This window comes from Jaculus jaculus, chromosome 14 (assembly GCF_020740685.1).
Source record: "Jaculus jaculus isolate mJacJac1 chromosome 14, mJacJac1.mat.Y.cur, whole genome shotgun sequence".
In the NCBI taxonomy this organism is placed as follows: Eukaryota; Metazoa; Chordata; class Mammalia; order Rodentia; family Dipodidae; genus Jaculus; species Jaculus jaculus.
In genome coordinates, this window is record NC_059115.1 from 68982015 (window position 1) to 68995173 (window position 13159).

The 13159-nt window shown below is 38.0% G+C and overlaps 1 protein-coding gene across 1 annotated transcript in view; it reads left to right on the top strand.

Moving 5' to 3' along the window:
* The window catches only part of Ell2 (elongation factor for RNA polymerase II 2), a 75997-nt gene that overhangs the window by 10883 nt on the left and 51955 nt on the right, over positions 1–13159 (top strand). The window contains exon 3 of the mRNA XM_045133391.1: positions 8303–8350. Within this exon, the coding sequence (XP_044989326.1) occupies positions 8303–8350 (48 nt within the window). The remainder of the gene's footprint in view (positions 1–8302; positions 8351–13159) is intronic.

The following is a 13159-nucleotide window of genomic DNA, read 5'->3' on the forward strand; positions in this document are numbered from 1 at the left end:
GCAGCACTTTCCAGTTGACCAGGAATTGCCCATAATCTGTCTATTCCTTTCTTCACACATTCAATCCATCAACACATCCTGTCACTCTTAAAAAGTACCTAGAATCTGAGCCCAGCCATTGCTACCGTTCCAGTCGCAACCACCATCCTCTGTCTTCAGGATTGCCACCATGGACTCCCAGCCGGACTCCAGATTTCCATTCTTCTCCCATGATCTGGTCCACCCCTGTCTACACAGTGCACTGTCTTTGAAAACATTGATCACAGTCACATACTTTCCTATAAGTCCCTAATGGCTCCTTTTGCAAACATGACCTAGGTGCTACATTTGATTAATTTATAATTAAAGAATGTTCTCCATCTTCTAATCTTATTTTACTACATTTAACTTCTCCAGATAATGATTCTTTAGGTCAAAGCTTTATTTACCTTAACAAGTCAGATTAGACATACAAGCTTATTATACAAGTATACAGGCCACATTACACTCTTAGGAGGAAATAATGGGATATTATGTTTCAGATATTGTTGGTTGAAAGGCTGGATCACAGTAAATAACTTTTGACTGGTTTTAAGGCTCAGACTTTAGCGTTCCATGTTTATTTAAGAGCTATTTGAAATCCTCAGATTTAAGACAATAATATTTTTTTGCTTATGTCAAAAACTACAGGTCTTTGAGAGAAGAATTGTTAAATAGATTAGGTTTTTTGCTCTTTCCTTCCTACTGGTTTGGTAATCCCTTTTGTAGTTTACTCTTTCACGTGATATAATAGCTAGAAATAAATTATCACTCCATATACTCTTTAATCTTATTCATCAAAATCTGTTCAAAAGGAGTTTCTATGATATCTAAGGTTGGATTCACTCATTTTGTGTATTTTAGTGACTTTTTGCCATCTACTGAAAGAGTCTAGGCAAAGGAGATACCATTCATTAAAATAGTTTTTCGTTATCTCTAAATTTCACATCATGTATCATTATTATGGGCCTTTCAAAAGAGCTGAGCATATTTAATTTTTTTTTCTTCAGTGCCCACAGTCTGGTTTCCTGTGTTCTTGCTTCAGCTCCAGTGTTCCCTCTCTCCTGGCCTAGATAGATTTTATTATGGTGGTTAGAATATAACTATTAGATGGTATTAAATTCTTAGTCAGGTGATACTATAAAGAATGTGGAATAAAATGAGTCTTTAGATGAAAAGGATCATAGCCACGAGTTTTTAAATAGTATAATGTGTCTTTTTAAGAAGAAAGATGAATCTGTTTTCTACAAGTTATACCTCAGGTAAAAAGTGTATTTACTGTTTACTTACACAGTGGAAACATTTGCCTGTCTCCTTAAGCCTTAGTGGGACACCATAAAAGTTATCAATTATGAATTCTTTAGTTTTTATATCTTTCAGATTTTTAAGTACCTATTTTTGGAGAAGGCCAGGAAAAAAAAAAACTAGCTACATAAAGTGATAGGCAAAACCAGTGTGTTTGGTATGTGTGAATGAGTGTATATGTATGTGGGCTCACGTGTACTGCAGGTGCATTGAGTTCTTAAATGGAGTCTTAATAACTCTCCACCGTATTTTTGAGATCGACCCTCTTGGTGAACCTAGAGCTCATTCATTTGGCTAGGCTAGCAGCCAGTGAAGCCCGATATTCCATCCCTACGTTCTCAGCACTGGGATTACGGGCACCACCATGCCCAGCATTTTGCATGGGTGCTAGAGACCCAAACTCAGATCCCTTTGCTTGTACAGAACACACTTTACTCATTGATCCTCTATCTCCCAGCCCAAAAATGTAGTTTTAAGGTGAGACAGTTGGTGGATAATAACACAGTTCCTAAAGTACTATCGGCTTTGAGTACCATGTCAGTTATTATCTGTATAGCCTTAGATAATTAATAAAACTTTGCTGAGAAATACGAATAATATTACATATTTGTATCTACCCTATAAGAGGGTGTGAATATGGCAAAAGGTCCTAGTTGTGAAAATTGAAAATAGTTATAATGCCTGGCACATCCTCACATTGCAAGCATTCACTTATTAAATGATAACTAATTACAATTCGTTCCTTCCTCTTTTTTTTTTTTTTACCCTTTTTTTTGTCTTCCTTTTCCTCTCTCGTCATTCTGTTTGTCTTCTTTTGTGAGACAGGGTCTTGATAAACAACCAATGTTGGCATGGACTTCATTATATAGCCCAGGCTGGCCTGAACTTATGATCCTCCTGCCTCAGCCTCCCTGATGCCTGAGCATCCCATGTCCTATCATACCTGGTTTAGCAATTGTGTCTTAAAACAGTCTACTTAAAGTAGATATTTGAGCCATCATCATTTGTAGAACATTATTTGTTTGCTTATGGCAAGGTTCCATAATTATATTTGACCTGGAATTTTTGTGCTATCTTTAGCATAATATATAATGCAGCATAAGAACATAGGTAAATAAATACCCAGTATTTAACAAATGTTTGCTAGTTGGTTTTAAGTAACTCAAGAATTCAATAATTCAAGAATAGCCTAGGTTTACTTTGAGTTAATTTAGAGTTCTATGATGGGATCAGAATGGACAGTATAGGCATTTCAAGGACATCACTAACCTAAGAGAATAAAGTTAGAAAGATCCTTATGGCTTGTTAGAGAAAATTATTATTTTTTAAGGCCAAAATGTGATTTCTTATGTTTGTATGTTCACAAAACTAAGTTTTAATAACGTTAAAGATAAAAGATCTAATTTATTTACATGGATCAGTAACATGTAAATAGCAAGGGGAAGTAGGTTTAAAACCACCTGTATATATAAGTAACTTTCTTTAATTTAGCTCTTAAGAAACCTGAACTTTGTTCTCCCTTTTCCGCCCTAAGAGAGTCATGTAAGAGTCAACATTATGTAATAAAATTAATATTAGTTAGTATAACCACATAGCAGATTATGTAGTCTTTTTATAGCTGCGATATATTTTTAAGGAATGGTTCCTGGAAGTAAAGAGACATAGATCTAATTGGTCATAGAGCAATTTTGGTAGCATTAGCTTGAAATGGCAAACAGTAAGAGCGTAACAAAATTACATATACATACTAGTATTTGTCTATACCAGAGCTTCTCAAACTTTTTCCATTCATGATCCCTTTTTGCCCTAGAAATCTTTTCAATTTTTAATATTTTATTTATTTATTTCTGAGAGAGAGAGGGGGATGGAGAGAGAAAAATGGGCACACCAGGTCCTCTAGCCAATGCAAACGAACTCCAGACATGTACACCACCTTGTGCATCTGGCTTATGTGGGTCCTGGGGAATCAGACCTGGGTCCTTAGGCATTGCAGTCAAGTGCCTTAACCACTGAGCCCCAGAAATCTTTTTAAGTACTTTTATTTATTTATTTGCAAGAAGAGAGATAAAAGAGAGAATGACAGGCCAGGGCCTCCAGCTGCTGCAAACGCTAGATGTGTGAGCCGCCTTGTGCGCCTGGCTTTGTGTGGGCACTGGGGACTCAGACTTGCATTGTTAGGTTTTGCAGACAAGTGCCTTAACCATTGAGTCATCTCTCCAGCCCTGCTCCCGAAATTTTATGTGACTCTGGCATATAGGTATACATATCAAGCATTTAATAATAAATTGTAAAGAAAAGTATTTTGAAACAATTCTTTGATACACATGCAATTTTACCAACTATTGAAGATAAAGGCAAATTTGCATATGACGAGATGGATGTACGATGAAGTTAAATCTTTGCTGAATGCTTGTCATTGCAGTGTAAAGCACCTTCAGTGTTTCTTCAAAATGGATTGGCATTTGGATCTAATAATCATCAGTGCTGAGAACACTGCTTCCCACCAACACACAGTACCGCATCTCAAACAGGAGTTGAGATGTTTGGGGCAGTATCTGCTGATGATGATACCAAATACAGTATAAAGCACACACGTTGTGTGTTCAGAATCAAGGCCGCAGTGAAGTCTCACAGTGCAACATGGTATAAGGTTGATTTTGAATTAACTTTTGGGCCGGGTGTGGTGGCGCACGCCTTTAATCCCAACACCTGGGAGGCAGAGGTAGGAGGATGGCCAAGAGTTCAAGGCCAGCCTGAGATTACATAGTGAATTCCAGGTCAGCCTGGACTGGAGTTAGACCCTACATCAAAAACCTGGAAAAGAAAGAAAACAATTTTTGGACATTGCACATTCAGAAACCTTTTATAGTTGTCCAGGTCATTGCAGCCCCTACATTCAGTTACGTGACTCATATAAGGTTGGTGACTCACAGTTTAAGACACTGCAGTCTGCACTTAGGGATCCCTGTCTTTCATAAGACATTAGAGAGAGTTAGTTTAAGAATAACATCAATGAAACTGCTACCAATTTAACAGAATCTTTTGACTGAAAAGCATTACATTGAGCATTTTCAAAACATTTGTCCCAAGTGGGTATCCTAGCTGATTCTAGTATGCCCACGTGATTCTTGGCTGCATGTTGACACCAGGTCACTATCTTATTTATTGCACAAGTACTGTTCAGTTAAGCCCTAGAGTTACTTGATTTTCAAAAGAGCTACTTAATGCAAACATTTAATTAAAGCTACACAATGAAGGTTGAAGCAAGTATTCAGTAACTTTAGCATTGTTTTAAAGCATGCTGTATTATGAGTGGTCACCTATAATTTCTTTATCTTGACTTGCTTTTAAATTTTATTTAAATATCCAGTGAGTTGAGCATCATTGTTTTAACAAGTAGGCTATACATTTGACAAAAAAAAAAAAAAAAAAAAAAAAAAAACCACCTAACCTACCTGATACAATTGCTTACAGTGGAGTTGCTTTTAGAAAGTGATTCATGGTAGCTAGCCTGTTTCACAGTGGCCAGATGCATACGGAGTGTAGAGGTCGGTCAAGGAGTTAGCTTTGCTTTGGTAGAGAGTGAGAAGGAGCTTCATGGTATGAGGAGAAGAGAGTAGTGTCTGAGAGAGCCAGCTACTTGAGTACTTGAAAGTAAGGGGAAGGCCTTTATCTGGGTCCCAAGGTGATAAGGGCCTGACATAGACCATGAGCCTCCCAAGGAGAGTTTAATATGAGGGAGTCTGAGGCAGATGACCGAGGTTGATGACCGGTAGCCCTGGAGCCACCTGGATAGCATTTTTCTTTGGTGACTGATATTCAAGCTGTCAACACATGTTATATCTTTCTGTCTGTGGATCCGCCTTATCTTCCTATTGGCTTCAAATGTGATCATTTTAATTTAGACCTTTATCACACTTTCAGAGTAGTTCTAAAGCATTCCCTTGAGTTGTTTTGAACCCATTTTCCCAGCCCTCCCCTACTCCAATCGATCTTTCTCTGTTTTTGCATATGGCTAAAAGGAGCTGCCTTACCCCCCCCCCCAAAAAAAAAATGCTTTCAGCAAACTGTTGTTTGTTAATTCATAAAATTGGAAGAGCCTCTGATTGTTTATCACATCGAAGAAAAAAATCATCAGTGAGAGGGTAAGGGGAGAATTAAGGATAGGATTATTTTACATGGTAATAGACCTTTTAAATAGACATCTTAAGGTCTAAAATTTTATTGGTTGTCCTACGGAAATTGAAAATTGAGACAAATTTCAAGAACAGGAAGAATCACTGGGTTCAGTTTTTGTATTCCATGTGTGAAAAAACTCTGCCCTACACACCTGCCTCTGTCTGTAGAGTGCCCCTTCTTGCTCTTTTTCCTCAAGAAACTCTTTTTCCCAGGAGTCTGATTTTTTTTTTCTAATCTGCGACTGGCGATCTCCCTTTGTCATAGTCCCTTTGGCTTTTCTAGAACTGGAAGAGCAGATGTTCTAACTCACATTCTCCTCTGTGGAATTCATGTTTCTCTTCCTGGTAGGGCTCAACCTCAACTAAGTAGTGACCCCTGTTATGAAGGATTGGGCCCTCACGCTGTCGTAGTCTCCTGCTCCCATAGCAAATGTGTGTGCAGTGCAGGGCAGTAGGAAAAAACCAGAGTGAACTAGGAAGACTGAGTTGTGGGTTCTGTTCTGGCTTAGTGATTAATGGAACACAGGGTCGGGGTAGAGAGGTGAGCATCAGCTGTGTTTCCTAAGTCTTCTGCACATGGAGTTCTGTGGTTCTAATGGCATGTGATTGACTAACAAAACTTGAGGATTGTCCTAGGCATTATAAGTTAATTCTGAGTCTGAAGAACTAAGCAGATGAGCATGCCATTGCCAGAAGAGGCAACTGGAAGAGGGCCAGTTTGGTTGGGGAGATGTTAGTGTTTGCCAGTCAGGGAATGTTTGCTGTCCTTGAGGGTTTCTAATGCAGTGTGAGAGGCAGTAATAAGTGGCAGGCTGGGAAATGATGACAGCTGAGTGGAAAAGAGATGCAGTCATCACCAAACAGGTACAGTGAGCCTACAGTGAGAAGCTATCTAGAACAAGAAAAGGCAGAGCACTTGCTTTTGAAAGGGGACCTATGATCAAAGAGCAGGAGGACTGGTGTTTCTAAAATGAAGAAAGAGATAGCATCCAGTGGAGAAATCAGAATATGCAAATTGAGGAAAAGTTTTATGTTTACTTGACATGGAAGTGTTGATGAACTTGCTGGAGAACTGCATTGCCAGTGATGCGCTGAAGTCAGCGTGTTAAGTTCTAAGTTATTGAGGGAAGTATAACCAGCTTCCAAGGCAAGTTCTATGTGAGAGCTGGAAGGGAGATGCAAGAAGGTGGGTTAATAAGAAATACTGGGAACTCTGGAACCTGTCCTTGTTATCTAAAGTGTAAGGCCACCCTACTTACACACAAAAAGGGACTCCTCAGGGTCTGGTGAACATGCTTTCATTACTTCAGAAGATTAATTTTAGCCATGAATTGTAGTTTGGGGGGAGGTTCCCCTTAAAGAAAAGTAATAATCTATATTTTCATAAAAGCCCATGAATTAGGGTAACTATTAAAAATTGGGTTTTAAAAATATAAGCACTACTTTTTCTTTCCCTCTTAAAAAACCCTACTTTTCCCAAATCAAGAAAGCAATTTAAGCCAGGCGTGGTGGCGCACACCTTTAATCCCAGCACTCGGGAAACAGAGATAGGAGGATTGCCATGAGTTCAAGGCCAACCTGAGACTACATAATGAATTCCAGGTCAGCCTGGGCTAGACTGAGACCCTACTTAAAAAAATAAATAAATAAATAAATAAATAAAAGAAAGCAATTTATCACTGCGTATACAGTATTATGATTCAGTTGATGTGTTTAAAGTTAAATTATCTTTTATTGAGTGTACAACAATAAGAACAGTATCCATTATAATGTTTTCCCAAGACATTATCCACTTGATAGATAGTATTACCACTTGATTTTATATTCAGATAGTCTTATCTTTTTGAAAAAATGTGCTTTCCTCACCTCCCATTAGTTTTTTCCAATTCTGATTAGTAAACTTTAAGTCTGCGTAGAAGTTTTGAGAAATAACTGGATGGAGTAGGTGGTGTGCTGTGGCTGCTGGGATAAGTACATGGATGCCTTTCTGTTAGCAGCTGAAGTAGAGCTGGGAGCAGGCGCACTGCTGCTACTTCTGTGCGGTGAAATAGTTTACACTGTTGTGTTACCATCAGGTAGATTCAAAGTTAATCTACCCCTTAAACTGCTGCTAACAATTTAGAAAACCTTCCCTTAGAAAAACATAATGGTGATTTTGAACAAGGAGCATCATGTTGAAAATGGGCAGATATTCACAATTATTGCTCTGCTTCCAAATGCAAAGCTCTATGACAAAGTATTAAAAGTGTAAAAAAGACTAAGGCAATAATAAAACGGAAAAACGTTGTCTAGAAATTATGTTCTCCTAGTAAAAATTTTGTGAGAAGATTGGTAACCTGTGTGACTCTCAACCAAAACTAAATCTCTAAGAAAGACGTAGAGCTATAGGTAGTTTTTGAATATTTCAAATGTTATATGTCTATCATGCCATTGGGTTTTTTTTCCCAAAGTTCCTCCAATTAACTCTTCCCTTTCTCTTCTAATATTAAAAAGTCAGGAAACTAAGCAAGAAATTATTTATGTAAAATTGAATTACTGTACTCTTGCCTACAAATCATGCCAGTCAGCTTGAAATCATGGTTGCTATACTTCCCCCAATACCTTTTACCTTGGAAATGCCTGGATTCAGAGAAATGTAAACAACTTATCAAGCCATCTAAATATGATTACATGTGAAGATAAGTAGTAATAAAATGATGTTTTTCATACTATGACAAAGACATAGATTTGAGGTTTAATTATTTGTTCTATGTCACAATCAACAAATCTTACCTCTTTGTTTCTTATGTTTCTTTTCATAGAATTTAATTCCTTTTCGACCTTCGATTCAGTTCCAAGGACTCCAAGGGGTAAGTAATGCTGTTTTGGAAAAAATATATTTTATGTGTTATGAAACTTTAAAAATTTGCTCTCACCTTACTAGCTTAATATAGTCACTCATTGTTTGTGATCTCTATGATTAAGTAAAAATTTCTGTCATCTTTTATTAAAATGCTTTATATTTTTTAATTTACTAAATGAAATAATTACTTATGGTTACTGAGTTTCTTCCAAATCATGGTTAATTGTGTATTGAATGTTTTTATTAAAGGGTGAAGTATCAAAGTATTATATAAATATCTTTTATTTACCATAACTAAATAGAGTCTTAAGACTATATAATTATTGTTGCTATTAATAAAATTTTGCTGTCTATGCACTTAATTTTTTAATTATACATCCTAGGAAATTAAATATCTAAATGGAACATTAAGCCTTGCCATTGTACAGGATAAGCAGTTTTGTATGTCTGTTTTATTGCTGCATTAAAATGCATAATAAGCTGGGGGCACAGCAGAGTGCATAGTTAGCCTGTACAAGGCCCTGGGTCTAGTTCCCAGCACTAAAAAGAAAAAAGAAAAGCATAATAGATGATAACATCGAACAAAATGAGCCTAGCAACTTTATGTTTGGACTAGGTAACAAACTTTTGAGGAAATTTTTAGTAAATTGTTACTATTAAGATGAAACATTAATAAAGTAAATACATCTTTATTTTGCCTGCTCCCTTAATATGCACTTCTGTCTTTATATACTAACTATAGTACAGATATGTAGATTGCCCATGAGTGGAGTTTAGAACTTCGAGAAAAAGGCAAGCTAGGGAAGAGGGTCATGTACTTGACTTTTGAAAATCAGTACTTGTGAATTTTTGTTATCTCATGAATACAAAAGTGTGAGTATAAATGCAGTCTTTCTAAAGTTTATAACTTAAAAATATTTAAGAGTCAGATTCATTATATCATTCAATGGGCTAAGAGTCCTGTATTTTTAAATCTTTTGTGTCAAACCAACTTGAAGGAGGTGTTTGTATGGCTGTCAGAGCTTTGCTCCTACATGACAGCTTTACAATGAAGTTCTTTTTCCCCCTTAGTAACTACGTGTTCATAAATAAGATCCTAATTGGAGCAAGCATTCATCTGACTTTCGTTGCCTGGCTTTTTAAGTAGTCTTTTCTGCAAGTTTTATTTAAGGCTTTTGAAGTTTTCCTGCAGGTTTTGATTGCATCAGTAATATTTGATTGCAGGGGTAGTCTTTGAAAGTCCATGGATTTTCAATAAAGGATTATCTTAGAGAAGAGAGAGCAAGGCCCAGGGCAAGAAAGTGAGCGTTAGCTGCTTTTCTCTTGATAGGAGCTGCAGAGCCACACCTTGTGACCGCTGCTCCCCTTAGTTCTCACTTACTCCATTGGAACATCAAGTTAAGAAAATATGCAAGGACAAGTCCTTAGCAGCCAGCGCTAAGTTAGCTGGAGAGACTAAAGGGCCGGAACGAATGCTCAAGGCTTCTAAACCCTGGGTTTTGACCCTTGCAGCTCCCAACCGTCTCTGAAGGGGCATGGTTGCTGTGGCATACTAATACCCCCAGGTGCTAGGCACCATGGCAAAGCGAGCCACTTGCATTTGAGATCTTACAGATTTCTGTTCCAAGTTCTGCACCCACCTTTCCCCACATCTTTCCTGTCCCCCATGTTTCCAAGCCCGCCTTGCCTGAATGTAGTTTACTGATAAAAGTAATTTAGTTATGGCTGGTCGGTTAACTCTTAGTGCATATTTGAATTTTCACTGATAGCTCTTCAGCCCAAATAAATGGAGATTGCCTTTGTGTGGTAATTGAGGGTTGGTGCTGTGGGCTGCTTGGCCCTACCTTGCTCATTCAGGGTCTGTATCCTCAAAACCCTACCCTTATTATTCTCACTGGGAACAAAATATATGGACTCAGCATTGTTTTAGAGCCTGCAGCTGCATTCCATCTGCCCTTCCCCCTTCCCTTTGCCGAGCTCTCCCCAGCCCTTTGGGACTTAGTAAAAACAAAGACTCATTACAGGAGAGAGAGTGGGTTGGCACAGCCCACAGGGACTACGCAGAGCCGTAACTGTGAGGGTCTTCTGTACAGTGCTGTGCTGTTTTTCTTGAGAGCTGTGATACGTTAACGTTGCCTGATCTGATTGTTTCCAAAGCCCTGAAGAAGTATGCTTACAGAGTTTTCCTCTGTGGAAAATGTTCAGGGTTTTGAATTGAAGGGCTTAAATCTTGATTTTCCACAAAGATACTTTTCTTTAATGAGAAATTTTTATCTTTTTACTTCCAGACATAATTAGAAATGTACCCCAACTGTCATAATAGTGACATATATAAGCAAATTGAAAATATAACTGAAGCATTGTTAAAATAGCCTTTTAAAAGTGATAATGTGTTAAAATTATTTCTTGTTTCTCTGTTAAAACCCATGCTAAATACTATGTGATTATACTGCTGCTTATTGCTAATTATAGGATTTTTTTTTTCCTTCAGTAATGTCTCTAGAAGATCGAAATTTGGTTCTTGGCAGGCTAGAGTTTAAGCATATTTACTTTTCTGCTGGAACATACTCTCTTAGGTTGAAGTCAACTTCTAAATAAATAGATTGAAACATTGAAGTATAACAGGATACTGTCACAAAGCGAAAACCTTACAATCATTGAGTATCTGGACTTTCAGCTCTGTAGTTGAGAAGCAGCTTTGATAGCATAGGACGTGAAATTTGTGTCTTTCAGAGTATCATTTCACCTGTTCCCCTTAGCAGAACAGGACACTCAGAAAATTGGATGGTCATTCAGGTATTTTCTGTATCCAGAAAGATAAAATATGTATGATTCTGATTGCTAAGCTCGTGAAGGGTTAGGAGTAAGTACACGATATAAAAAGTGGCTTGTTCGTTCTGAAGGGTGTGGGTCATCCAATTATGTAGACTCAAAATGTTATGTCTAGGCACACACCTGTAATCTCAGGATTTGACAGGATGATCTCAGGTACAAGACCAGCCCAAATCATGCCTTTATATTTAAATTTTAAAAACTACATCTTGACAGTAAATACATGAAATTCTGCAAACCTGACTAAGAAGTGCTTGTTCATGTATAATCCAACACGCATGCACAAGTAGATCTGCAGTACATTATAACAGAGAGAAAATCTGAAGTGGCAAAGTGTTCAGCAGCAAAAATGTCCACGTTTGCTGGCATGTAGTGCCCTTGCAGTTGGTTTGCCTTTGGCCTCAGGGACTGATGTCCAGGAAATGAGTGCCTGAGGCAATGAGAAATAATGTTAACTTTGTCACTGTGCAAGATCCTGGACTCTGTTGACTCAGTATTTGTTGTGCGAATGGTACTCAGAAATCCTAACTGCCTACTTTCAGACCCCACCATCCTAGAAGCTGTAGAAAACAGTAGTCTTGTACATATAACCTTTAGAAATTATTGAAAATACAAACATTGTTATATACTATATATTTCCTGTACTGAATAGAATACACTTTTTCAAGAATGAACAAAAACCACACATCCAAACGAGTTCTAAATGTATGCCTTCCAAAAAGGCATGGTGACCTTCTAAACATCAGATCAGCATTTAATAGTGTTAAAGACTCAAATAGTGCTATAAACTCTTGAGATAGAGGCATTAATTCCCAAAGACAGAGGGTTGGATTTTTCTTTAAAAGATAATCCAAATTTAGCATTCAGAAATATTTTGCTAATCACTTATTTTACTTTATAGGGGCTAAGGAGAAGATTGGCCCTGAAATTAGTAGGCAATTTCAACCCATCTTGAAGATGCTTTCCACAGACTACCATCCCTACCCTCTGTGGAACCTGAGAAGCAAAGATAACTATCAGCTTGAAACAAGCAGCAGAGACAAAAATCAGCCCCCAGAACTTCTGTTCTCTCCTAGATGACATGTCTTTCCTGGGATGTCTTTCCCCTGCTAATTCAGGCTTGACTAGCCCACTGGTTTTGCCAATGGTGTGTCTAGTCAATCTGCTCAGAAGGGTGCTGATTAGCAGCTACCTTTATACTCTTGGCTTTGGCTATAATTAATACTAGCAGGATGTTAAAATAATGTCCTTTGGAATAGCAGTTCTATAGATAGATAGATAGATAGATAGATAGATAGATAGATAGATAGGGGTTTACATATGGAGATAACATTTAATATTTACACTGAATTATACTTTAAGTGTATGATAATTTACTAAGGTACTAATAAAGTACCAAATTACAGAAATTTTAAAACAATTTAACTCATATATGCACACAAACATAGTTTTAAGAAGTCTTATTTTAGCTAATGGCATGAGCTGCCCCTGGAAACTCATTATCTCAATTAAAGATGGAATTATAGTTTGAAGCTCTTGTAAATTAACTGGCTTCTCTGTTTTAGGTTGCCACTTATCTCTGCCCTCCTTTTCTTTCTGGATAAGAATTAGCCTCTGGGTTTTCCCAGTGAGCAGAGGCAGTGAGCTAAGCGCACCATCTCTTTCTTTGCAGCATGGCTGGGTACCTCTCCCAGCACCCACAACATGAAGAGAACCCGGGCCAGCACTGGCCTCCCAGGAGTTCAAGTAGCAGAGGGCAACAGGGTAACATTGGGTGACGGTAGGGCCCTGTGAAACCTGCCTGAGAATATTTGCTGACCACACTGCATGCAGTCCTCAATAACAGCTGTAGCAACCCGCCAGGCCATGAGTGCAAACACGAGGGCTCTTCCTCCGCCCGCCTGCATGACTGGAGAGCGGGAGAGGAAGCTCCTAAAACCTGAACATGCCACAGATTCCATGAATTGTTTAGCAGGGAGCTGAC